Consider the following 25,948-nt stretch of genomic DNA (forward strand, 5'->3'; position numbering starts at 1 on the left):
CAAAAATAAATTGTGATGACAAAGAAATAGTGACAGTTCAAGCATGTGAGTCAAAACTGTGGACAAACATGCAAACATTTAATTCCATCAACATTACCTTTGTTCAAAACTCAGAGCAAAACACATGCTGTTTTGAATGACATGGGAGAAAAGTGAAACAAGGTGGCTCGAACAAGCAGTTTAGCAATGATTAGCAAAGCATTTCACTCACATTTGATGCTGGCTTTTTCATTTCCTTTATAATGATTGAAAGAGCTATCCCTGATTAAGTTCTTTGCATTTTTTTCTTACCCAGGCTGCTTCTGGCCTGCGTGATGCACGGCCCTGGTTCCATGAAGCTAGTCTGCTGCTCTGTGAAAGCATCACAAGAAGCAGAGCTGACCAGGCTGAAGCATGGGTGCAGCACAGGGGGAGAGCTAACCAGGCCGGTAAGCATGGGGAACCGTGTTAAGACCATGTGCCTAGACGGAGTAAAGATACGATACATGCAGTAATAACACGGTGTAACTGGTACTATACTGTCACTTTTCAGTTCTGAGCAAAAAGTTGACCAAGGTAAGAATTGCGTAATCTATAGTAATCTCACCCTAAAAGTGATAATGCACATACTATTAACCCATCCAAATTTGGCATAGTTTTTCATATCTGTGTAATAAATATTCAGCTCAATTTGTACAATGTGCATTTTAATCTGCGAGTTTGGCAAACAAGTGAATATTCTTGGCAAAATGTTCCATGAAAGGCTTGGTTTTATTCTTCAAACTAAATCGACTAGATTGTTTGCCATTTAATTCGAAAATAACACTGACGCTACCAGCTGGCTCACTTAGGGAAGAACAAACAAGCAAAGCTGAAGCTTAGGTTAAAGACAGTGCAGGCAGAATCCTCTCCACCTCTCATGTACATCCTAACTCACCCAATCCCTGGACTTCAAAAAAGCTGCTGCTGCCAAAAGATACTTGTCTAAAGTATTAAGTAAGAACGTGAGAATTAACTCAAGCTGCCGTGTGTGCGTTAAGTCAACATTATTCACAATTCCATACTCACTGGAGTAGGCTAGTAGGGAAAAAGGGGTTGAAGTTTTCAAGCCCATCTGCCTGTAGGTTTGTTGGCAGAGAGGTCAGGTCGGTGTTAGAAGATGAGGCTGATGCTCGGTTTGATTGCCCAAAGATGGCAGTACCCTCCGAACCTGCACTGTACAAGGACACAGAGCTGGACGACTTGGAGATGGGTTGTGATGGGTTGTGACCAGATTCTGCAAAACAATGTCAACAGTCATATGTAGTAGATCCTTTTGGGACACTAAATACAGGAAAAGGTATCATCATGTTATTATTTTTTTTCAAATAATGAATGAATCAAAAGCAAAAACAAAATATTAAAATACAAAAAAGAAACCCAAACTACTGTATAGCTACCTTTGTGTTCTTTATCCTCTTGCAGTTTGCTAATGGCTCCTTTGTAGATCATGATCTGAGCTCTTTCCAGGTCAGCCAGAGACACACTCTGTTTGATGGGACAAGGCCTGACTGCCCACTTTACCATGCTCTGCACCACATACTGTAGCACTGACCTCAGTTCAGCCCTCTCATCCCATTGTCTGTTCCTCTCTTCTCTAGTCTGCTCTGGGCTGGAAAGAGGAGTCGTTGAGGAGTTGGAAGGGTCATGTTTGGGTGTTTGGAGCAAATCTGCGGGATTTTCAGAACTAAAAATGTGAGTCAAGGATTTCAGAGCTCCAATCAGGAGGTACGAGACTCTGACCGCTCTCCGTTCAAATGCAAATGCATCCAATTTGGAGGAATGGAGTGTTTGGGAAGGTTGGGTTGGACAGGTTGACTCTTGATGATCTACAATTTTCCTGGGATCTCTAGTGGAGGACGATGATGAAAATGAGTCCGTCTCAGGGCTTTTTTCCTTCCCATCTTCATCATTAGAACGCTGTATCTCATTCTCTTGCATGTTCTCCTGTGAACATTTTATTTTGTGGTCTTGGTGAGTCGCTAGCCATCCCTGCTCCTCCAACAAGCCCATCAAATAAATCAGATCTAACAGCACTGTGGATCTGAGGCCTCCGAGCGGGGTGACATCAAAGCAGGAAGTGCTGCATGGCTCCAGTGAGGTGATTGGAGTGTCGCTGGGTGACCAAGAATTCATGGAGCTTAGTTATTGGGAAGGATGGGATGAACCCACAGATACAGCATGGGAAGACATCAGGAGGGATTCAACAGGGATTAACAAGTTTAAGGATGAAAAGGAAGAGCAAGAAGAAATGTAAGATCAGGGAGGAAAAGGATGAAAGTAAAGTAAAAGGTTAGACAAAGTTGACAAAGAAACATTGATGGAAACTAATTACAGTAATGAAAGCAAATATGCAAAACATAATTTCATTGGAAGTTGATGGAAGTTGAAATTTAAGAGACAGACACAAACAATATTCTATCATGTACAAAAATTCAACTATAATACCTGACAGAGAGCTCCGTCTCCTCCCACTGAAGCTTGGCCATTGAGCTACCTTCTTTCAGGACTCCAAGCAGAACTGCCTTTCGCCCACTGGGGGCATGCTGGCACAGTCCTCCAGCTCGCAGCCCAGTGTCCACTCCTCCAATCACAGCCAGTACCGGCCAGACCTCAGAACAAAGAGCAGCTAACTTTGCGTCCGACAGAGCTCGGCGATGTAAATACAATTCCCCTCTGTCGGTGTCCAAGGTGTCTTTTTCTCGCTCACGCTGTTCTTTCTCAAAGTGAATGGGACTGACGTCTAAAGGACCACATGGAAAAGAGACCAGTTGTTAATGGTTAGATACTCCGTCGGCTTTGAGAGTTCCTCAGTGAAGGCGTCTTAACAACTGACAAATTTAAGGTTTAATTTGAGGTGTAAGTTGCAAGGAGAGAAACCTAAACATAATAAAGCCTTAGCAGTCTCACAATGTGAACAACATGCAGGACCTGACCTGACCTGAGCTAGAATGACTTAAATCATCTTCTTTCAACAGGGGACCAATGAGCTCCAGTTGGGAATATATGTACTGGTTAATGAGGGGGGCCCACTGGTCGCACTGGTGCAGCCTACGGAGGAGCTGTATTGTTGACTCTACAAGCACCGTTGAGCGAGGGCTGCAGAGAGGCTCCCCAGGAAGCAGATTATTGGGCATGCCTCGCATCTGCAGGTCATGCAATGACACCTGTCGGGAGTACAGCGATATTATTATTCAACTTAAATGTGAATGGGGAGGGGGCTATATGGGATTTTTTTAATGAAGTTTGTACAGTGCCAGTGTACAGTACCTTCTCGCCAGGATTACTACTGTAGAAAAGCACACAAGGGTACAGTTCAGATGCAATCACACCTTCAAATGCCAACTTTGGCTCCTGGGAGAAAAACATAATTATGCTAAGATTGTGCATAAATACATGTTAGAATAAGGAAAACTCTGAACTTATACCTATAACTATACCTTGTCGTTCTTAGCAAAAGATATTGTGTGAGCTTCCATGTCGAGGATGCAGGTGATGGTGTCACCCTGAGTAAAGGAAGGAAGCGTTCGGATCAGTTCTCCTCCGTGGTACAGGTTGCCACTGTATGCGCGATAGAGCCACATGTCAGTGGTAGTGTGGTGGTTGTGATCTCTGACCGGCCAGCGTGAAACACCAATACATGTGCCTTCATTGCCTCTATTCTCTTTGCTAATAGAGAACTGAGGAGAGATATGATACATTAGGCTATTTACCATGTTCAGTCCTGCAACCAGGGCAAAAACCAGTTTATATTCACTCCCTTACTTTCCAAATGAAACAGCCAGATGTGATTGCAGTGGTAGTAAGGCCATAACCTTTCCCTCCCATGCCGTGGGAGAGGATGTTCCCACTCTCCAAAGTACAACAGATTATTTTGTGTGGATCAAATGAAAAATCTCCAATGGGAATACATTCGTCATAGCTGCCAATCTTCTGCAAGACAGGTATTACAGACAAAGATTACAAAAAGTTTTTCATCTAAGTAGTAGCAATAGTACATGTAAACTATAGGTTCCTAACAAGTTAGCAAAGGACAGTTCATTAAAAAGAGGGATAAATATGTATCCTGATGTAATAAATAAATATTATGTTAAAATACAGTATATAAATTCATTCTAAATTAGATTGACTAATTGCGTATGAGTAATGACCATGTCTTGACAATATTTTGAATACATACATTACATAAAATTTGCTGCAGTTTTGGTTTTTACAACCCCCCCCCACCCATACACAGACACACACACACCAGAGAGAACAACCCCATCTGTCATATCCACATAACCCTGCTGTTTTCAACTGTATCGCTGCCAAGAGCTTCGTTTCACCTCAGAGGAACTGTCCCCGAGTCAGATTAAGCATTCCATCATTCATCATTTTATATTCAAATCATTAGAAAATAAATTCTGCTTGAGACAATAAGTAAATCATTACAGTATATAGTTTCAATCTTGTACATTTGAGGATTTCTGCACATATGTAATGCATTAAGAAACCCAAACTATAATATTCACCCTTTTGTGCTTCATAGGCATCTCCTCATGGTTCTTCTCAGTTAGTGGTTCACTCCACATGTAAACAGACACGAGCTGGAAAAGCTGTTTAACAATCTAAAAAAAGCAAAAATGAACGCCTTTATTATCAAAGTATTCATTCCAATTATACATAGTTGTGTTATTGTTTTCCATTCCAGTACCATGGTGGTGAAATAGTTACATCTTTAAACTATACCTGTTGAATTTGACCAGGATCAGAAGAAGCAGGTAACACTCGTTCTAGAACATGAAAGGCCAAAAGTTTCGTGCGGAGGTTCTGGAAGCCTGGAGATCCTAAAATTGACAGAAGAGGCAAAATAGAAAGTATGACTACACACCAAGAATTTGGTAAATGGTTGCTGTTTGGCCATGTTTTGAAACTCTCTTACCTAAAGAGCACTTGTGTGAAATAATGGTCATTAATGGATCGATCCATTTGACAAAAGTAGAGAGGTTTTTTAGCACTCTTACTGAAAGTACACGTCTGAGAAAGACCAGGAAATCTCCAAGCTGAGATTCAACCACTTTGCTGCTCTCTACTCCCAGAACGACAAAAACAAAACAAAGTACACTTTAAAAAAACTGTTGGAAATGAGTCTTTTGTACACACATTATATTACACCTTTTTCCAATATGGCTGCTTAAGCACATACCATTTATTTTTGAGTTCCGACTGCTTGTGTCCAGATCTGGCCTTTCAGCTGTACACCTCTCTGCTTTCTGCAGCTGGTGGAATGCATGCAGAGTATTTTGGAGTTGCTCACACATCACTTCCATTAAAGCATGTGATACATCCAGTGGTAGCAAGTCCTCACAGGAACTAAAATAAGTAAAATATATTCAAAATAAATAATCAACGCTTGTGTATATAAATATTGAAACATTTTTGCACACTCTTTTGGAGATGTTTGCAGTCTCTTCGATCTCACCTTGCAGCCAAAGTCATGATCTGAAGCAGACGCGTGCAAGCTAATTTAACAGCACCACCTTGTTGCATGGATCCTGGCGTAGAGGCGGCAAACCAGCCCTGGTTCACCAGCGTGCAGCTGTTCTTGGTTAGTGAGGAAAGGATTTCCAGGATGCCATATTTGATAACCAATAACAGGTCCCCTGATTGGTAGCAGAAATTTAGTGCAAACATTGTGGCTAGAAGAAGGGGCTGGCATGAACCTGGGTTTGGCAGAGAGAATAATTTTAATAACATTACATGAAAAGAAATTAATAAAATGAATTGAAAAACAAATAGCTAAGTAGAGTAATTAATAATGTATGTAAGAGCATAAATTAGATTAATTGAAAGCATCACTGTGCCATTTAAGACAAGACTGAAGGACAAACCTGGTCTTTCTCTTTCTACCAAGGCCCTTTGTTTAAGGACACACACCACCTGCTGGTAGAATGTGTGAGCTGCAGACTGAAGCTGCTGTTGCTTTTCTACAGAAGCTGAATGTGTGCCAGTCTGGAAGCGGTGGGATGAAGGAGTAATAAACACAAATTACAATGTACAATTAAACAAAATAAACAAAAAGCCCACATTCAATTTCTTTCTAATGGGCATGAATTAAATATTAAAACAATAATGCTCTCATTACAGTACCGTGTAATGCTGCATCTCATAATGAACACCAATCTGAGAGCTAATAACTTGTGTTCCCAAAGCAAAGCATCCAGAGAGGAACTGGAGCTGCACAGACTGCAGCCAGGCGGAGAACTGAGTAGACATTAAACTACTGCTCTTTCCCTCCATCTTAGACAGGAAGGATGACATGTGAGACAGAGCTTCCAGACGCAACTGTTAACAGATGGAAAAATTCTGTGTTTAGTTCAAAACTTGGTATGCCTTGCTGGTCATTTCTGGCAGTTGAATGTGAATAAGGATGAATTCTGGTATTATATTTAGAGACAACCAAAAAAAACCAACTATTAATAGTAATACCGGTAATGGCTGCAAAGTGCTAACAAATTCCAATTCTTTGTTAGTGATACTGTTTCCTTGTGTTGTAAGAGAAGCGTGTGTTTACCTCAGTTCTCTGCTGCTGCTGTAATATAGCAAAAGTAATGGCTTTTGGATCAACATGATTGCACATCTGTCCTCCAGGCAGTGTTGGTGAGGAGGATGGAAAGTGGAGCAAGTTTCCACAGACAAAGTGATACACCTGGTTAAGAATAGGCAAGGTGTTGCATCCTCCGTTGGACACAGAAGAAGCTGAGCTGATACACTGTCGAAGGCGATCCCAAGCATCTTTCATGATGCCAAGAGAACAAAGAGGTAGGCCTGAAAGAAACCAGAAGAAATATCAGTGAGAGGAAGGCTGTAGGAATGACTGATCCTGAAATAATTGTTTCCATTGTACAAGCATTTTTCCCCTTACCCATTTTAGTCTTTGAAATTCCCAAAGAGGATTTGGATTGGTCACTCTAATAAAAACATATTTAGATTAGAACAAAAATAATAAGTTGGTAAAGGAATTTCTGTTCTATCAGAGGACTCACCTGTTTGTGGGCATTCACAGGAATAAAAAACTCAGATTTCCTAAAAGGTGACACGAAGGAATTAATAAAGAGACAGTCCACAGAAAGGCTGCACCATCCATGCATGCATTCACATAACACTCTACCTTCCTCCATAGATGTCAGCCTCACTGTTCTCTGTTTCACTGGGTTCAACCCAAGCAGGCCTGACACCAAGCAGCAAGAAGAGACAGTGGGACACCACCAGGTGGCAGGCAGCGGGGAAAGACAAGCTCTCCTCAGACTCCCTCGGCCTGTCGCAATGCTGCTTGGCTTTCGGCTCTCTCTCTTGGCTGACTGGGCTCTCCACGCTGCTGGGGAGGGTTGACGTGCCAAAGGACTCATAAACTGTCACATTCTGTTGCACTTGCATGGCCTCTCGCGTGGCCATGAATGATTCTAGGACTTCTACAAAAGAGAGAGCAGACACTTCAGAAATAATTACGTCACTAAGCTTCAACAGTTCAGTTAGGTTATAGTTAAGTTATAGTTAAGGTAAGGTTAAAAACAAACTGATTTCTAACCTGATAGGTACATTCTACTATTCCCATAAGTATCTTCTACGCTTTCTTCTTGGTTGTGGTTTGCTATAGGTGTTGGAGGAACCTGCACTTCTCGGCTACAGTGACCCGCCGCCTCCTTTCTCATCTGCTCTACTGAGATGCTCAGACCTGCATCTGGACTTTGGGGGGAAACAATGCTCTACAAAAGTTCAGCAGATAACAATGTTTTTATCTCCATTTCAAAAAACACAGGAAACAAGACATATGATAGTAATATATCAGCGGTCGGTAATAATATCAGCAAGAACGACTTTGCTTTTATTCAGCGGTGTGTTACCTGTTTTACAGCAGTCTGAACCTGTAACATCTGTGGAGAGCATTTATGGGCCAGCAGGGCACTTCTGATTTTGTCAACTGTCTCAAAGACATTTAACAGCATCTCACTTGGCTCATGTCTGCCCAAAATAGAGGAGACAGTATCAAATAATGATTCAGATCAATACACAGTAAAATACCTTTGTGATTGACATTCAGAACTCAATACAAAAAGTAACTAACAGCTCTTCTCAATCAGTCATTGCAATATGGTGAGTAGTTATTTCAAAGTTCTAAAACTAGATTTAAATGCACGTTTTAGTAATTATGATTATGGGCCTCTGACCTGTCCTGCCAACAGGCCTCATTCTGTAGCCCAGAGTGTTTCAGGAGAGCAGCTAGACTGCAGCGACACACAGCCTGAAGCAAACAGTCTCCAGAAGATCCCCCACTCTCCCAATCTATTTTCAAGAAGAAAAAAAAATATATAGTACACTTAGCCAAAATACCCATCTTGAATATCATTACCTGCTCAATATGACGACATATTGTGGAGCAACAATATAATTCCACACAGTCATTTCCTGGCAACAGAGGGCGTATCATATGCTTTCCTATCAAAACACACCTTTGCCTTGCGCATATTCCCCCATCTTTTGCCACAGGCAGCCTGCGTGTCCTCTGGAGGATCCGAGAGCCAATTCTAGTAAAGTCCTTGTTTCCTCATTAAGACTAAGCTCCGAGAGCCTAATGTCACTACTCCCCAGCAGCACTACATCTGGCAGCCATGTCAGGCTAGATTCTGCAATATAAAATCACCAAGGTTGGATTTAGGACAAAGAAGTCATTTAAAACTAAAGAATCAATGTCTGTGAACTTAATTGGTAGTCAACTGAATTTTTAATAAAACATGTCAATAACCTTTTTCCAATAACTAACTGTACAGGTATGTAAATGAAACCATTTCAATTATTCCTAAAAATATAAAAATATGAACGCATGTTGCATAGCAAAGACTGTTTACTTACCCAGCTGTTCAAAGTTCATCTCAAGGCCATTTCTAAGGAGGATGTTTGACAGCCAGAACTCTGATGTTTTCTCCTGAAATGAGGTGGGTGGGCCTTGCAGCATGCCACCAAGGCAACGGCCGACTGCCAAGGCTAGAGAGCGTTCCAGATCCAGTAACCAAACCCATGTGCTCTCTTCTCCCTGTTGCTGTTGTCCATGGCAAGTACTCTCTTCAAATTTATCTGCAAAGATGAGCCTCTAGTTAAATAAACAGTCTATACTTTAGGAGAGCCTGTGGTCTATATAGAACTAATTAACTGGTCACATATGAGGATTAGAATTGTGCTGACCTGAACTGGATTTCGGAGCCTCTGTCCCTAGCTCCTCTTCCTCTAAAATATTTGTATCTGGCAGCATCCTGTTGAAGTTATTTATGTGCTCCAACAATGCCAATAAATGGCTGAGGAGGGGTTGAAGTGCACTCAGGGGCAGCAGCAGCAAGGAGTACATCACCTGACACAACATGCTGCCAGCGACAGAGTTGTATAACACCACTGGCATGAAGGTTAGAAAAGGGAGAAGAAGGGTGAATGATTAAAAAAATATTCATCCATTAATTAAATGTAGAAAAAGAGTGAGTTATTTTAATTATAACTGGTGAAATGAAACGTTTTCTAACGGCCATTATTCTTACTGTGCAGTTCCTTAATTATCTGCTTATCCAGTGAGCTCTCTTTTAAAAGTTTGCCAGCTCTCCTGAGGGTTTCAGAGGCACAGGGCAGCAGAAGGTAGAGATGCTCTCGAAGCAGCAATACATTGCTATCATCCTAAATAACAGGAAAATGTGTGAATATAAAAGTACAATGTCCTGGAGGCAAATGGTGAGTTTATGACTCTGGAGTATACCTCAGAGCTAGAATGGATGTAGCAATGTGCAAGCAGGTGTTTGTGAAGTCCTGATAACAGCTGGTGGAAGTGAGAGGGAGGGTCAGACTGTCCCTGACTATCATTTGATAACTGCTTGTCACTGTTTTTCTCCAACTCCCCAAAGGCCCGCTCCTGTGAGATCAAACACACGTGTAATTGCAAGAAAGGGAGTTACAAGAAAGTTAGGGAAACGCCAACTGAGGAAACAATTTCTTGCCAGAAAAAGTATAATTAATTTCATACCGTATAAAAGCCTATGCTGAGCACCAGAGTTCTGAGCAGCACCTCTGCCAAATGCAGAGGATCGTAGACTTCAGCTGCGGATGAAGATGGTAGCTGGGCAGATGTAGTGGCTGTCAGGACTGGCACCTCCCCAAGACTGCTGTAACCAAGTAGAGAAGCTATGTAGCTCTGGTCCTGAAGGCTACTGAGGACCATGTCTAACTGTAGCCGCTTTAAACAGGAAGAAAGAAGAGGCAAAGATTGTTCAAGATTTGATCCTTTCAGCTTTCAACATTCACAGTCACCTGGTACTGCCTTTACTATCTAACAGTCCAGTTAAGACAAAACTAACTAAACTAATGTAATGACAAACACTTGTCATTTTTGGGTATGATAAACATATGTTCTAATCATGTCATTTAATTAAGCTGACATATAAACACATTCATGACCAATGATGACAACCTGCACACACACACAAGTGGCAGTGGCTGAGGAAGCTCCAACATACTTGTCCTTTAGAGAGGACATTCAGGCTCTGAGGACCTCGAGGAAGGAGGGACAGGAGAAGTTCTGTTCTTTCCCTAAGTGGAGGCAGCAGCAGAGATGCACCGATGGACAGCGTGTTCAAAACAGCCTAAAATGTAAAACAAACAAGCAAAAATCAATTCTTTTCTCATAGCAGAAGACTGCTAATTTAATAAACCAACACTCTGTTTACCTTTTGTATTGAGTCTGGCATGTTGCTATCTATGAGCCTAAAAAGCAGGTTTCTGAGGGGCCTCCCTTGAGTCCCCAGCACCAACGCTCCAGTGCCGCCAGCATGGGCCAAGGACAAGTGAACGGACAGCAGCTTCATGCACAGCAAAATAAACTGCTGGTGGTCCCTGAGCAAAACAACAATGAGCATCAGCTTTGTCAGAAAAGGTGAATACATGATACATTTCACACTACTGAACCTAAAGCAGCAGTTCATTAAAATACACACCTCTTGAATAAGAATGGAGTAGGTGGGGTGTCATTTTCGAGACCATCACAGTAACATTTCAGAAAATTGCAGAGGTAGGTGAACGTACTTTCTTCCAAGTCGACACAAAAGGGCCTGTGCCACGCTACCAGCTGTCTGGAAGAGTCCAAATCACATAACAATGGATTGATGCCTCAAAATTACCAACTAGATAGCTGATTAGACAGAACAGTTTGCAAAAAATGATGACTAATTCAATGTCATAACAAAAATAGCATTTTGCGACCGTTTGGATTAATACACATTCATACAAACCTGTCAGTTGGGACTGCAGTCCAAGCCAAACTGTGAGACGTGCCCGCGGTGATTTGCTGGATCGACACTCCCTCTAACCCAAGAACTTTCTTAGGTCTAGTAATTGGCGTGGATGTGTGGCCTTGTCCACACTGGCCCATGGTGTTGTTCCCCCAGGCGTACACTTCGTTCTCTGATGGACAGATAACTTTACTTTAAAATCTCTGTCCACACAAACCATGCTGCTAATGACAGTGATGCTGTGACGTTGGGTGTGACAACAATCCTGACTAGACACTGTTGATGGCCACTTACCATGAGACAGAGCCAAACAGTGGCTGTCTCCACAGGAGATATCGATAATCTTGGTGATGCTCAGGTCTTCAACAAACCTGGGTCTCAGGGAGGTTGTTTCAGAAGAGCCACACCCTAAACATGAGCCACAGCCCCATGCAAACACCTGGACAGATGAATGCAGACAAGTGCATTTATGGTGACCGTGGTACATCTATAGACAGATGCCTCCTACTTTTTTATAAAAATGACCTTGTATCCTTCACTGATGACTTAACAGATTATGGTAAACTTTGATTTAGAAGGAAATAATATGTCTCTAGGCAATACTAATACTGTTCAAATATCATCTCACCTGTCCTGCAGAGGTAAGCGCCAGAGATGACTGGCTGCCTGCGCACACCTTCCTGATGATGAATCCATGCAGGGCCTCTATCACTTTAGGACGATAGACACGATTGGTGTCTCCATGACCAAGTTTACCTACAAGTGTAAGTGGTAACAGTATTAACACTGCACCAGTGTCCGTTGTACCAGTGGTGCTGGTATTTTATTTGTTTGGCCAGGAATCCAAAGCAGTAAAAACTTTCAACTACCTGCAAATGCAGCACTACAGGCTTCAAACTATTCACATTAAACCTGGTAACGTACCATTGTCCCCTCCTCCAAAGGACCACACAGTCCTTCCATCCTGAGCCACAGCAATGGTGTGGGAACTGCCACATGCCACCTGCCCAACACCACTGATGTCCTTTACTAATGTGGGCATGTTCCTACTTTGACTATCACTGTGACCTACACACAGGAGAAACAGTAACACACATGTTGTTGCCCATCTAACAGAAGAGGGGTTCAGTGGACTAATCCAAGGAAAAGTAGACACTAAGTATGAGACAACTAAGGTGCCCACCAAGTCTGCCAAAGTCGCCTTCTCCCCAGGTATAAAGCTCTCCATCCTTAGTTACAGCAGCACTGTGTCTGTAGCCAGCAGACGCGCTAACAACAATCTGACAGAGATAGAAAATATGTAAAAATTAAAGTTGATTAAATTTTAATGTCTTGTTGATTTTGAATAGCTTACTTTACTGAAGAGTGGTCCTTGTATGATTTTGGGGTACTTTTGGGTAGCACTGTTGCCATGGCCCAGTTTTCCATACTCTCCATCTCCCCAGCTAAACACCTTGAAGAAATTTTACATTTATTCATTAAAACAAATGTAAAGAACATCTGTTATGTATAGGAGCACACAGAACTAGGTTTTTTTTTAATTATCTTACCTCTCCATCTACAGTAATGGCCAACGTGTGACCGTCGGAACCCTTTGACGAGGACACCTTCTTGATGTTCCGATGTGGCTCCAGCACAAGTTTTTTGGGCAGGGACTGGTTGTTGGAGTCACCCAGGCCAAGACGGCCATAACTGCCCTTTCCACAAGCTTTTACGGAACCATCTGTAGATACTGAGAAGGTGCAGTACTGCCCTGCCTCAATCTAAAAAGAACACATTGACGAATAAAAGTAGCATGCAAAAAATGGTCATATGTATGTAGACAAAAATCTTAAATTTTAGATACATTCAAATTAGAATGCTGAAAATTAAATAAACTGCAGCACAAAATGGATTCTTTTTCTAGGCAGCCTTACAGTTTGGGCATCACTAAAGCCCTGAGTCAGCTTTGGGAGCAGGATTTTCTCCAGAGTTCCTTCTGCCAGCTGGTGACTACTGTTACTGCCCCACACATACACGGTAACGGCATCGCCCTCGGTACCCGGAGAAGCTGCATCGGTGCTGCTTGAGCACAGGCAGTAGGATGCTAAGTTACAGATCTGTCAAGAGGGAGATCCGTCAAGTCAAGCTTAGCCCATTCATTTTACGCTTTCCAATGAAAATCATTTTACCTCCTCAAACAAGCACAGCACTGCCTGGGAAAGTTGGCAAAGCCCATCTGCATCTTTCTTCAGTACCTGAGTGTTAATGGAGTCCCCACTGAAACCCTGCAAAAACTATTATTTACTGCATGTAGACCCGAGTCGAAAAAGTACAAGATGTAGTAAACAAAGAAAAAGAGATACCGAATATTGCCGCATTTGGAGAAGTGTTTGCTGAATTACGTCAAACCCAACGCCAGCTGACTTCTGGGAGGTCATTGCAGAGGAAGACGGCATAGAGTTGGAAGAGGACATTGAAGCAGCTAAGGCCACCTCCACCCACTCAAGCAGAAACTTTAGAGAACCTCTTTGCATGGCCAAGCCGAGCAGCAGCTCCAGCGCAAGCCTACGGCCAGTGGGATCTGCAGCACCGGCACCGCTGATCACCGACGTTCTCTTGAGGAATTCGGCAACCTGAGCCAGGCATTCAAGCCCAACTGATGGGATTTTATTTTCGTTGGCAAGAGAAAGGGGTGGCAGAGATGCCAGCACGGAGCAGGCTGTGGCAAGTACATCGTTGCAAAGCACCGACTCGGGGTACGCTGAAGCCGCATATCTCCAGTTCTGTTGCAGCAAGGAGAAGAGCAGACTCAGACCTGTCCTCACACCCATCTCTATGAGAACATCTGTACCCGACTTCATTTTGGATACTCCCCCTCCCAGGCAGGACTCTGAGGCCACCTCAAGTTGGCCACATTCTTTACCACCGTCAGTGGACTGGGAGGGCAGCTGCACACAAAATTTGTCATGGTATTTGCTGTGGATTGCGTAGTAGATTCTCTGGAAAACTACCAGCCTGTGGTGGAGGCTTAAAGTGAAGGAAGTCTGCGTCAGCATGCGGTGAGCCAGCCATCGTTGGCTGTTAAGCAGGGAGGCCAGGTAGTCTTCCTTCTCTGCAGAGGCACTGGACTCGCATTCAAAATCTGGCAGACGTGGGCCCACGAGTTCTTGTATAGGTTGGGCCAGAGTCACAACTTCTTTGTTTTGGAGGAGCCTGTCATACAGTGCAGCGGCCCAACGCCTCCTGGCTGTCTCTGTGGTGTCTTCCACCGCCCAGGAACTATTGAAGTGCTCCTGCCACTTCAGTAACACATGGGTCTGACAGGGAACCATGTCTGAGCATCATCTATGATATGATGTACACCTGGAAAACATTTAAAAACCTGTTACTCAAAGCTGCAATGGAACCGAGTACTGCCAGCTTTCGAAAATCACACATCCTGGACTGTAACAATCTCAGATAGTCAAATAACACAACAGCCGCTGCGGTTAGACAAACACATTTTCTGCCAAGCCAATTCAGAAAAACGTGTCATGTTATTTTCTTAATTCCGGGACTTTCTCAGTATATACTGAAATACACCCAGGCTAAAGACACTGGTAATGAGTACACGTTGGTTCCCCTGCAAGATGTATTATACAACAACATCTCCATATGGATCCTTTAACATCCTGAAATTCAATGCAAGGGCATCTTACCAAATATTTGAGTGATTTAAAGCAGCCGAGCAGCCCCCCTCATCAGTTAGAGCATATTTATAACTGTGTAAAAGGTTCAACAAAATATATGTTCTATACTCCCACACAGAATTTTCAAGAACTTGAGTCTCAGAGTAATTTTATGTGAGAGAAATAAAAACATAAACGCAAACTTGCAGCAGCTGGTTGGGGCCGTGTTACTTGCACCGTCACAGTACCTCCACCTTGCCTGAAAGCTGGGAGGGCTATATGGTTTCCAGTCCAGCCAAAAATAACACCAAGCATTGATGGAGGAATAAATTCTGCTGCTTGTTTAGCAGCAGCAAGCAACAACCTTGCACCCATCACTGCTTAACACCATCAAGAACTGTAAAACACGGACAATCAGGACACCTCTGGAGTTTGTGGTGCTAGATATCCAATGACAGACAGACAGAAAATACGGACAGATGCGTCGTGACAAATCTGTTATTGTATAACACGTCTGCAGATGTAGGTTTGCCAAAACACCAAATTGTGTTGTTGACGATTAATAATGCGATATCACATTGTCAATGAGACATTTTGGCGTTTCTGTTATGCACAATTCCCAGCGGGACAGGTACACATTTATTTTGGTTAAATGAAGGACCTGGCCCACCCCGATATTGGTTGTGACACTTCATTAGCTAATGCTGTCGCCGCAGGTATTCGTCATTCCGACGTAAACAGCCACGTATGCGAACTGTACGCTCGTAATCCCGGGTAACGGTCACAAACAACGGTAATGTTAATCTGTGTGTGGGGTGACAGCTGCCTGCGGTGCCGCCGGTAGTCTGCCTGTCAGAACGGCCAAGCCCCTCCGCTTTGCTGTCCGACAGCTCCCGGCAAAACACTCCCGGAGCTCGTTAGCGCCGCATCATACGGTTTAGCTAACACCCCGATGTTAACAGTGAGAAATGAGTCCCAGACACTTTACCACGACCGTGAAGCTCGGTCAGTGATGATTTGCGTTACCTGTCCCGTCCCAGTCAGGTCTCCCTTGAACGTGAATATCATGTCAACCTTCTAGCAGGTCCTTGACTTCTTCGTGTGTTTTGGGCTTCACCTTCGGTGACGGCTGGTGGCGCCATCTTGTGCCTGGGGGTGTCCTCGTCAGCTGCAACGTCACCCTCACATCGAGTGTATATTTTTTTATTTTATTATATTTTTTTCAACATTGATATACACGAGCAAAAATATAAGGCTCAATCATAACCATATAATTTTACATAAAAATATATTTTATATAAAAATATATATGAAACCAAAGCTATCGAGAGTTGTTCAATCATTCTGTCTAAATAAATATTTTTCTATTTCTATTAAATATCTTTTCAATAATTTAGCCACCAATACATTTAAGGTCACATTTTAAAATGGCAGTACAACGACAAACAAAATTAAACAGAAGCCTAAACACACATATCGCCAAACCCAGTAGGTCCTCTCCTTTATAATTTTGCTCTTAATGGAAGAAACAAGTGCCAGAAATAGAATATCATTTATTAATTCATTTTCCGTTGGAAATATCGTATATTCCTGATATGGTAAAATGCAGGTGGTGGGATAGGGAATCTAATCCAATGAAGCCAATGAAAGCACCCCGTGCAGTGTGGGGTTGCTGATCACAGAAAAATAAACCAAAGCTAACTTGTGACATCAGGTGGCATCTATTTCAATTCCTGGATGGAACTGCAGAGTAAATCCCACTTCCAAGCCGGATTTCTAAAAACGGGTCCGAATGCCAAGGGGGGAAAGGGTGGGGGTGGGGGGACGGAATGAGGAAATTGACGGATGCAAGTCATGTGCAAAACAAAGTTGTTCATTGCTGATAACCTTGCAACCTGATGAGCCGCCGGTCACTCCGCTCAGGTCTCCCAGAGGTGGTCTTCTCCTCTCCGTCTCATCAGATCAGCTTTCCAGCGCGGCCCCCCCAGCTGCACCCAGTGATGTCCTTTCTCCTCCTCACGGTCTTGTCCTCACTTCTTGTGCGCGATGCTGAGGCGTGGGGAGCCAGTATCAAGTACGCGGTGAACTGCCCGGACACATGCAACGCGGAGCGGTGCGGCGGGACCATGCGGTGCACACGCACCGTCCTGGATGACTGCGGATGTTGCCAGGTCTGTGCGGCCGGCAGAGGGGAGCACTGCTACCGCACGGTGTCCGGCATGCACGGGGTGAAGTGCGGACCTGGATTATTCTGCGAGTTCTACAAGGATGAGGACGACTACGGAGACGAATATGGCATCTGCAAAGGTGCGTTCAAGATCTTAATGTGCGTTTTCGCATGCATGGGAGGATGGAGTCCTTTGCCCTGCAGCAAAGGCAATCCCATTATATTTAGATAGCAAATGAATTATAAAACCCATTTACTCAAGCGTTGAATCTGAATTGAGGATATACTTAAATGCACATACTTGACATGCTTCTGCAGCCATTAATTAGGTTTTTGGTATGCATTTAGTCATAGAATGAATGAAAAGGCCTGTCTCATGCACAGGCTTTTTCAGCTGCTTGTTCTCCAAATAAAATTGTTTTCCTTTTTTCCAGACTGCCTGTTTGGAACCTTTGGAGTTGAGTGCCGCAAGACCTGCAACTGTAAAGGTGGGATATGTGACAGGGAGACAGGAGCTTGTCTCACCCTCCCATTCTTCGCCAAAATTGCAAGCAAACTCAAAAACGAGCCACCAGCAGGTATAAAGTAGCAGCAGACACTGTTGAAGCCCTTCTTTGGGACCTTTTTGCATGGTTTCTGCCTGATTTTTCTCACTGGACATCTGCATTTTCAGGCACAGAGGTGGGATCCGGAGAGGTCCAGAGCACAGATCAGCACACGGACACGTCCACTCCTCCAAAGCGGCTCGCCCCTCGCTGACGAGCATCTGGTGGACGGAATCTAGTGTAAATGTAGCATTAACTTATAAAAGAAGTACAAATATATATTTTATGATCTCGAACTGTGACAAACTTTTTTACAGCCTCACCACTTCCACGCTAGAATCTGGTCTAGAATCTGTTCTTACTTTTGTTTTGTTTTGCTTTTTATACATTGTTGGATATTTAGAAAAGTGAAGTTAATGCCACATGTTCTTTGTAATGTAACGTTAGCCACACATCAACAATTAAACCAAAGTTATCGACTCATGTCATCTTATTCCATTGTCTTTTGTTGCTACTCTCAATCTCTTCTTTTCTGTGCGGTCGTGAATTAAATAATAAACTTCTCTTGCAGCAAAAGCAGGTGATAAATACATATCATTGGTTTCTGTCATTATGGTAAATGGACAGTAATGGAAGACATAGAAGGATGTCTTTCCCTGGCACATCAGGTTCATACACTCAATCAGCTGCTTGACGTTTTTAAAAAAATGACTGAAAGAAGAAATGATTAAAGGTGGGAAAATGAACTCCCGAGAAGACCGATTATTATTATTATTAGTGCTAAAATTTGTCTGACATGGAAATATCTTGGGAAATTGCAAAGAAATAAGGAAATCTCTTTTCCCAAGATGATCCAAGCTAAACATAAAAGTGCATACAACTTTTCAGACATTCTTGACTTATGAAAAGTCCTACCGTCTCAACTTCCACAAATGGGAAAACCCTTTTAGTTCCCATGCATTGAAACCAGACAAATATTTTTCACCACTTCAACAAGGAACGAGGGGGGAAAAAAGAGACCTCATATATAACTCCAGTAGGGGAAAGTATTTTTTTCAATATCCCCTTAAAGCGTCTTTAAAAAGCACCCACAGAGAAGCTATATGAATAAGTTTACTTTTACAAAAGAAAAATTTAAAAAGTAGTATGAAAGGGTTTCGTGGTAATTCCTATTACACATTGAAATCCTCCCATTCCACAATTTTCACTCGCTTGGAAGAGTTCTCATGAGTCGGGTTCCAGAAAAAGTGTCTAGAATTGTTCTGAGTTGAATGCTAATGCATGACGTGACAGCAAATTATGGAAAACCAGTAGAAGATATGTATAAAAATATAAAGTTTTTGTTAAACCTCAAAATGTATGAACCAATACTTTTTGATCAACAAGACATTTTTGTCTTTATTATATCAGCCAAACATTTTGCTTCTCCTCTAATCCTGCATAATTAGTGAGTACAGAAGGTTATCTGTAATCACAGATTTATCAACCTATTTACACAAAACCACAGAATGACAACATCCAGGCTAAAACGGTCTCTTATTAGCTTCACCTCTGACTTGGGCCGGTTAAAAAAAAGTGTTTTCCAGTATTGGGCTTGTTTATTTCCTGTGCTTCCTGACACCTGTGAAAATGGTATTTCTTCCTGTTGTTGTTGTGTCTGCTAAGGAAAGGACTTTAAAAGCAAGGATCTCTCCCTCTCTTTTTTTAACAGTCTCTTCAAATGTTTGGAATTTACAACAGCGATTCAATGTTGAGGATGACAATTTGTAACGGAGCATCAACAAGGTTTCTGATCACAAAGTAAAGAGACATTTACGGCCCCCCCAGACGTAAATGGTGGCAACAAAGGACAATATCTGGTAACATCTAGTTACTTAAGATAAAAGTATAAAGGCCAAGCTTATACTGAATGTAATGATTACACTGATGGCTACAGATGCTGCAGCAGGTTCACAGGTTCACACACACACACACACTCACACTCACACTCACACACATGCAGGTATGGGAGCAGTCAAGTGTTCATAAGTACTTAAATGTTCCTCTGATTCCCCTGAGAACTGACAGGTCGAGGCCTCGCAACCAAACAAAGGACCCTGCAAAACAACAGGAAAGCGTTGGTGAGAAATACCCTTTATCTGACTCCCCGAGCACGTCACTGCTGCCTCCACAGAAACAAAAGTGCGTGAACGAAGTAGTAAATAACACTGATTTACTGCGAATAGATGCTCTGGTATTTACAGTTTGGCTCTCAATCAAAAGGTTGTTTACTGTGGCTGTGGGATGACAAAAAGAATAGAATAGAGTTTGATTTCATTGGACGCAAATAGAAATATATGTACAAAGTATAAAAAAAGAAGAGGAATACATTTTTTTAAAAGACAGAAAATCCCTCAAGTCAATAATAGACATGATAGGTTTCAGATCGGTCGTCTGAGGACTGATGCATTATCATTTTAATTATTTAAGTTTGACAAAAGATCACCAAATTCAAGGAAGACGAGAGCGTCCCCCTCCAAAAAAGAAATCTTTGTGTAGTTTTCGCAGCCGTCTCAGTTTGGCTGTAGCGTGTGGACCTCTGGTGGCTCCTTAGAAAATTGTACCCTCAAGCCCTTCATATTGTGTTTAGTTTTTAATGGATTTGCTGTTCAGCTTATGTTGAAGCTCCACCATCAAAGAGGAATAAAAGAAAAGAAAACTTGAAACATGATCTATCAATATGTTTAAATTATTAACTTTATTTATGATTTGTTTTTAACACTGCCTCAATGGGTGCCTTTATTACAGATACTATTTCAAAATACATTTAAAAAAAAGTTTTATTTTTAAAAAAAGATTGGAAGTATGTGATGTTAACTGTCAGAATTTGCAAATATTAAAAGACTCTGGAATTTCTAAAGTAGCCACTAGGGGACGCTGTTGCACCAAGAGACTCCAATATATGAAGAATGGATTATTTATTTATTTACTTACTTACTTACTTACTTACTTACTTACTTACTTACTTACTTACTTACTTACTTACTTACTTACTTACTTACCCACTAGAGGTCCTTCCACAAACGGAGGTTTCAAACACTCAAGGAATAACCAAATGACTGTCTCTGACACTTTAGCTGTTGATATAAATACAAATAGATGCTTCATGGACTGATTAGCAGCCTAGAGTTGCATAAATATGGCTGTTTTTAATTTGATAATCAAGATAGAGGTAAGGTTGTGTGTCATCTAGTCCAAAGGGGGAAGACTTGACACTGCTGCCTTCCAGAGATTCCCATTATTCTTCCAGTCAAGTCACCAACTGTCCGAAACCTTTGACACTAGGGCCATGAGAACAGCAAACCCATTGAGGATGTTTTTAACTCCCAAAGTTTTCCTCTGTGTGGATTCGTTCATTCGTGTCCAGTCAGATTTCAGCTTGCATCGTTTCTGCGGAGCAGGTCTCATGGGAGCAGATGCAGCTCCAGTTTGTTTACTGATGGCCCTTCCGAACGTCACAAGGTCACAGTGTTTCTCGTTCGGCATTCCATGTCCTGCAAATGTAATGAAACACACCGCGGAATGACGGGAGACAGAAGGCTCGGATTCTCTTTAGCCTCTTATTTTAGTTTCTAAAGGCTTCTAAATAAAATTTGAAAATGGAATCTCTGCGTGTTAAGAAGCATGTCACATTAAAGGGGCTGCAGAGGACATTACGATGAGTTAGTGTTTGCGTGGGCCTGAGGAAACCTCACAATTTGCAAGACAAGCAGAAAAACAGATCATATTTTTCTGACCTTTATCCTGGGGGGAAAAAGCTTTTCCTGAAGGAGAAAAATACATCAGTGTTTGTCTTCCCTTATGATCCACCATTAATCAAGTGATAATCAAGGGTGGTGGTGGTGGTGGGGGGGGGGGGGGGGGTGTCAGGGACCTTCATTTCTGCCTATATATCAAACAGATCAATAGGTAATTTAGGTTAACCCCACACTTCAGCTTCCGCCATCTCAATAACCAAGTATGTGCCTACATCTCCAGGCTCAAATCTACACCGCCTCCTGTCAGGTGTCTGACCCTGTCACCCCCCCTTCACGTCCACCGCCCTGCAGATAAACCAATTGTCGTCCTCATGATTCGATTTTCAGGAAGCCATTACTGCTGACAAATCAGCCACCTCCTACACAGTCTGGAATTTCTCTCCCTTGTTAGCGGTGAGGACATCATCTGGGCTGGGTCGACACTTGTTGGGGGATGCATGAAGATCAGCGTGAAGCATTTGGACATTTCCAACAACTTTTTTTAACGGTTCCGTTTGAGAAACCAGAAGAATCACTGTGTGCAAATGAGATCCTCTCTCTACGGTTGTGCGTGTGTGTGTGTGTGTGTGTGTGTGTGTGTGTGTGTGTGTGTGTGTGTGTGTGTACAGCTGGATTTCACACCATAGTGACTCCTCACTACTGGATAAATGTTTGTACAGTAGAGGTGCATTTGCGCAGCCATTTGTAACCGTCAGAGTCCTAAAAACTGGGGCGTCGCTCCATGTGCCTGCTGAGTGTGTTGCAACAGAACACAGGCTGCAGAAGGTGGAACACAGGAGAGACTCAGCTGCATTGCAGGAACCCTTCTCAGTCAGAGCTTCCTAAAACACAACCCCCCACCCCAACCACCACCACACCACACCACCTCCTCCTCCTTCTCTTTCCTCTCCTCCCCTCTGTAACCAACACACTGTACACACACGACCTCACCAGACTCTCACCAGGATGAGTGGAGGAGTCGGGACTGCACAGAGAGAGGAGGAGATAGAGTGTGTTTGTGTATGTGTGTGAAGACGTGTGTGTGTGTGCCTGGGCGGACTCCTGCAGTAATGGTGCCCCACGTGTGACTGCGCCGACCGCAACAGCCAGCCTGTCCACGGAGGAGACCTTCTGAGCGCGCAGATGCTCCCGAGTGGCCAGGGGAAAAGTTCTCACCACTCCGGCTGAGACTCGACGCGGAGCTGATCCAGGAGGGAGGCGGCAGCATCAACTTCAGCCCGGCTCATCTGGGGAGTCCTGTGAATGTTGTCAACACTCGTCAGGGCTGAGGCATCCCACCAGGCTGTTTATTCAGAAGGTAGATCTGCAGACCTGTTTCTGTCGGTGTGTTTGTGTTTGGCCGCTCGGACGTGATATTTTGTGGCAGAGTCTCTCACTCGCAACAGGACTTTGCTGCTTCAATCTCAAAGAGGGTTGAGACACTTTTCAGATGTATAATTAGCGTTTTCATCAGGTTTCCCGGAGCTTGAACTTTAAATAACATTGCTGTTCTGACAGTAGGAGCTCAGCGAGAGGCATCTTCTGAACTTTCTCTGACATTTGCTGATCCTGGACCTGGCTCATAGTTGCTCGGTTTCGACTTCCAAGCCTCACAAGAGACAAAGCTCAACTGCTGGCTTACATTTGTGGGCAAGATGTCAACACAAACCAGCGCTTGATTCACTAGAAACTTTCCACTTCATTAGTCGTTCCAGCACCAAACGTTTACGTCTCACACGTGACAGTGAAAACTGCTGAAGTCGCTGCTACTGAGTCATGCAACAGTTCTTTTGAAGATGGGGCGAACGCTGACCATAGAAAAATCAAGCGGGCTCCACTTTTGATCACTGAAGATGATCACGATCCTGCTGCAGCCAGGGGTGAAAAGGTCTACAATCATTAGTCAGTTACAGATGTGTCAGACCATGCTGGGAATCCTTGATAAGCTGTGTGAAAATTTCTTGTGCTCAAAGCATAAAAAGTAAAATTTAAGCTTTTCAGAGCAGCAGTGACAGGAATTTACATTACCAAAGCGTGGCTGTGGATATCGGACAGCCGGGCAGCACGATTTTTCAAGTATTTTTAGTTATCTCATTAAAATACGCAGCATGTGAGGTCAGGTGCAGCATCACGCCCATGATAAGACCCCGATTTGATATGACACCCAAAACCCTCAGTGGTGTCTGGCTGTCAGCTGGAAAGAGGAAAGAAACTCTATCTGGAGCGATGTGGCACGAGGAAAGCAGCCGCAATTTCACAGAATCGGTTATTTCCCAGATTGGATGAAAAAAATGGCGAGTGGTAAATGTCACAGCGGTGAAATGTTGGTGAGGCACAAAGCCGATAGCTCGTTTCCTCTTTTTGGTGCTTTAAAGGGAAGGAAAGGCATGAAAGCCAAGATGACATGAGCTGAGGTGGGTGGAGGGAGGGGGGTAACGATGTCTGTGGCGCACATGCTGTGCTGCTGGAAAGCCCATGGATCAGGTTCCCCCATGTCAGCTGCCATGCTCCAGCGTTCCCAAATCCAACTGTGCGATATTGAGAGAGGGGGCGACGCGTGAGATTGAGAGTGAGGCTGCAAAAAACACACTAAAACTCTGACTGAACTGCAAAAGTGGCAGATTACGGCGATCATAATCCGGCGCAGAGTCACCTTCGCCTCCGCTGCTGCTCTTATCACAGGTTCGTTCTGCCCTCGGTGACCTCCAGCATCTCCTCTCTTACAGCATCTGGAAAGTATTCCGGGCCTTTGCGAGGAATGACCACATCCACTGTATCGCTGGTTGCGTGCTGACAGCGTGTCCGACATATGCAGGATGAGTCAGCGGTCTCCACCCGGCGCTTCGTCACGGAGGTCGCTCAGTTCCCAGACACATGACACGTGGTGTTGAGGATAATAGAGGGTGGGGGGGTGCAAGTGAAGCTCATTGCAGAGGATGAAAGGGGCATATGGCTGCTGAATCAGAGTAATGCATGTGAGCGACAGGCGTCACAGTCTAAAGTGTGGGTGCAATTGCATCCATCTATGACTGTTCCACAGGCCTTCCTCTTTCACATCCTCAACAGCACAGAAGCAAACGCGCCCTCCCGCCCTCTGCCACTGGTCCGAGGGCTCCAGCAGAAGCAGGCAGCAGCTCCGCCGGGGTTATATTTGTCTCTGACACATGCGGGTCAAGGAGGCCCCGCTGCGCAGGGGTTTAAAGGGGAAGGTTGCCGGGGATATTTAAAGGGTGGACTGCATCGACTGGCAATGTGAAGTTCAGGTTCACTCCCCTGCGTGTTTTTTATTTTGGGTTTTTTTGTATTGTGTTATTTAAGCTATGACCAGAGTCCAAATGAAAATCAAACATTTTCCTGCTTCTCCAATGGGGACACTGGAAAATCTACTGGCTCTGGCCAATTAGCCTTGGAGTGCTGCTGGCTAATGAAACACAGGCCCCGTTCATGTATTTACCAGGCGGACTCAATCCATTGGTCTGACTCGCAGACAGAGTTGGGATGTCTCGGCTTTAGCGTGACGCTTTTGTAGTTGGAAGAAAAATCAAGAGATAATGCTTTTTCAAACCTGATAAAACTAAAAGGCTGAAAACCCAAAACTGAAGACAGCAAAATCCCAACAGAAGCATTTCATTGCATTTTATTGGATGTACTTTATGACTGCTCCCAAAAACATGTAGCACAGCCAAGCTGCTGTGAGCAGTTCAGGCTAACATCGCACCTATAAAACAAAACTAACCAACTATTTCTTCAAAAATAAAAATACAAAAATATTTTTTCCCTTCGATGTAGCTGTCAGATAGTTATTAAGTAATTGTTATGTTACAGATATAGTTTTTTTCTATAGATGCCTTCCAGGCTGCTAACCGCTGCAGCTAATGGCTGTTTACAGAATAACAGCAGATTATTGTTTACTCCAGTCTACAGTCTCTGCACTCTCCACATTTTTGCTTGGGCATTCATTTCCGTCCCTATACATTTTTTTCTTCTGTTGTCGTGGGTTCAGCAGGACCACATCCATTTTCGCTGTGTTATTAACTTTCCACAGGATTAATTTTACATAAACCTTTCACGGGTATTTCGTAAGAAACATAAGAAACACAGCAATAATACCTTTTTTTTTTTTACTCCACCTGCAGTCTGAGATCAAAAGCACATTCCTGCAAATGTTGCAAACACACTAAATTCCTGTGGCAAATATCCCTGCACGGACGGGGACAAATGGAGTTGGCAGTGCCTGATTGGTGTTTACCATCTCAGCTTTGGTACCTTTATAGCAACCGCAGTACGAGAAAAGCGGCGCATCTAATTTTGCCGGCTCTAATTTTCCCCTGACAGAGCGCTGCCTTGCTCTGTTGTGATGGGCCACTTCCTGTGGTCCCCGACGATTTCCTGCCGCCATCCCTGTCCGACACATTTTTAGCAGGTTTGGCAGCGCTCTTTAAAGTCTCAATTAAGGCCAAACCCTACTTTTGCAGCCCCGAAATGTATG

General features: G+C 43.4%; 3 protein-coding genes across 10 annotated transcripts in view; 2 read left to right on the plus strand and 1 right to left on the minus strand.

The window, feature by feature from the left end:
• The window catches only part of LOC101076414 (probable E3 ubiquitin-protein ligase HERC1), a 28,337-nt gene extending 12,209 nt beyond the window's left edge, over nucleotides 1-16,128 (minus strand). For 4 of the 8 annotated variants that reach the window (XM_029837498.1, XM_011604585.2, XM_029837496.1 and 1 more), the window contains exons 1-42: nucleotides 15,998-16,128; nucleotides 13,667-14,666; nucleotides 13,493-13,597; nucleotides 13,238-13,420; nucleotides 12,872-13,084; nucleotides 12,676-12,774; nucleotides 12,505-12,601; nucleotides 12,246-12,389; nucleotides 11,950-12,077; nucleotides 11,616-11,760; nucleotides 11,322-11,493; nucleotides 11,028-11,162; nucleotides 10,761-10,926; nucleotides 10,551-10,676; nucleotides 10,061-10,270; nucleotides 9,797-9,949; nucleotides 9,585-9,717; nucleotides 9,241-9,444; nucleotides 8,911-9,132; nucleotides 8,511-8,684; nucleotides 8,229-8,343; nucleotides 7,905-8,022; nucleotides 7,589-7,766; nucleotides 7,172-7,472; nucleotides 7,047-7,086; nucleotides 6,926-6,971; nucleotides 6,575-6,828; nucleotides 6,151-6,345; nucleotides 5,892-6,012; nucleotides 5,483-5,723; nucleotides 5,207-5,373; nucleotides 4,943-5,089; nucleotides 4,750-4,847; nucleotides 4,533-4,628; nucleotides 3,784-3,951; nucleotides 3,459-3,698; nucleotides 3,289-3,372; nucleotides 2,960-3,185; nucleotides 2,467-2,761; nucleotides 1,419-2,158; nucleotides 1,048-1,255; nucleotides 292-461 (exon numbers count right to left, since the gene is read on the minus strand). In XM_029837498.1, the coding sequence (XP_029693358.1) occupies nucleotides 292-461; nucleotides 1,048-1,255; nucleotides 1,419-2,158; nucleotides 2,467-2,761; nucleotides 2,960-3,185; nucleotides 3,289-3,372; nucleotides 3,459-3,698; nucleotides 3,784-3,951; nucleotides 4,533-4,628; nucleotides 4,750-4,847; nucleotides 4,943-5,089; nucleotides 5,207-5,373; nucleotides 5,483-5,723; nucleotides 5,892-6,012; nucleotides 6,151-6,345; nucleotides 6,575-6,828; nucleotides 6,926-6,971; nucleotides 7,047-7,086; nucleotides 7,172-7,472; nucleotides 7,589-7,766; nucleotides 7,905-8,022; nucleotides 8,229-8,343; nucleotides 8,511-8,684; nucleotides 8,911-9,132; nucleotides 9,241-9,444; nucleotides 9,585-9,717; nucleotides 9,797-9,949; nucleotides 10,061-10,270; nucleotides 10,551-10,676; nucleotides 10,761-10,926; nucleotides 11,028-11,162; nucleotides 11,322-11,493; nucleotides 11,616-11,760; nucleotides 11,950-12,077; nucleotides 12,246-12,389; nucleotides 12,505-12,601; nucleotides 12,676-12,774; nucleotides 12,872-13,084; nucleotides 13,238-13,420; nucleotides 13,493-13,597; nucleotides 13,667-14,635 (8,026 nt within the window). In that variant the 5' untranslated portion in view covers nucleotides 14,636-14,666; nucleotides 15,998-16,128. Of the gene's footprint in view, nucleotides 1-291; nucleotides 462-916; nucleotides 964-1,047; nucleotides 1,256-1,418; nucleotides 2,159-2,466; nucleotides 2,762-2,959; nucleotides 3,186-3,288; nucleotides 3,373-3,458; nucleotides 3,699-3,783; nucleotides 3,952-4,532; nucleotides 4,629-4,749; nucleotides 4,848-4,942; nucleotides 5,090-5,206; nucleotides 5,374-5,482; nucleotides 5,724-5,891; nucleotides 6,013-6,150; nucleotides 6,346-6,574; nucleotides 6,829-6,925; nucleotides 6,972-7,046; nucleotides 7,087-7,171; nucleotides 7,473-7,588; nucleotides 7,767-7,904; nucleotides 8,023-8,228; nucleotides 8,344-8,510; nucleotides 8,685-8,910; nucleotides 9,133-9,240; nucleotides 9,445-9,584; nucleotides 9,718-9,796; nucleotides 9,950-10,060; nucleotides 10,271-10,550; nucleotides 10,677-10,760; nucleotides 10,927-11,027; nucleotides 11,163-11,321; nucleotides 11,494-11,615; nucleotides 11,761-11,949; nucleotides 12,078-12,245; nucleotides 12,390-12,504; nucleotides 12,602-12,675; nucleotides 12,775-12,871; nucleotides 13,085-13,237; nucleotides 13,421-13,492; nucleotides 13,598-13,666; nucleotides 14,667-15,997 lie in introns of all 8 variants that reach the window. The other 4 variants (XM_029837497.1, XM_011604584.2, XM_029837499.1 and 1 more) reach the window with 4 other exon arrangements.
• A 445-nt stretch (nucleotides 16,129-16,573) lies between these two features.
• esm1 (endothelial cell-specific molecule 1) lies at nucleotides 16,574-18,165 on the plus strand. Its single transcript, XM_003965215.3, has 3 exons — nucleotides 16,574-17,278; nucleotides 17,573-17,716; nucleotides 17,812-18,165. The coding sequence occupies exons 1-3, from the start codon at nucleotides 16,870-16,872 to the stop codon at nucleotides 17,895-17,897; spliced, it is 639 nt and encodes a 212-aa protein (XP_003965264.2). The 5' UTR covers nucleotides 16,574-16,869; the 3' UTR covers nucleotides 17,898-18,165.
• Nucleotides 18,166-22,390: 4,225 nt separating this feature from the next.
• arhgap24 (Rho GTPase activating protein 24) overlaps nucleotides 22,391-25,948 on the plus strand; it is a 31,817-nt gene continuing 28,259 nt past the window's right edge. Inside the window, exon 1 of the mRNA XM_011604588.2 lies at nucleotides 22,391-22,777. The gene's annotated coding sequence lies outside the window, so the exon portion shown is untranslated. The remainder of the gene's footprint in view (nucleotides 22,778-25,948) is intronic.

The sequence above is a fragment of the Takifugu rubripes genome, chromosome 6 (assembly GCF_901000725.2).
Source record: "Takifugu rubripes chromosome 6, fTakRub1.2, whole genome shotgun sequence".
NCBI classification, from domain to species: Eukaryota; Metazoa; Chordata; class Actinopteri; order Tetraodontiformes; family Tetraodontidae; genus Takifugu; species Takifugu rubripes.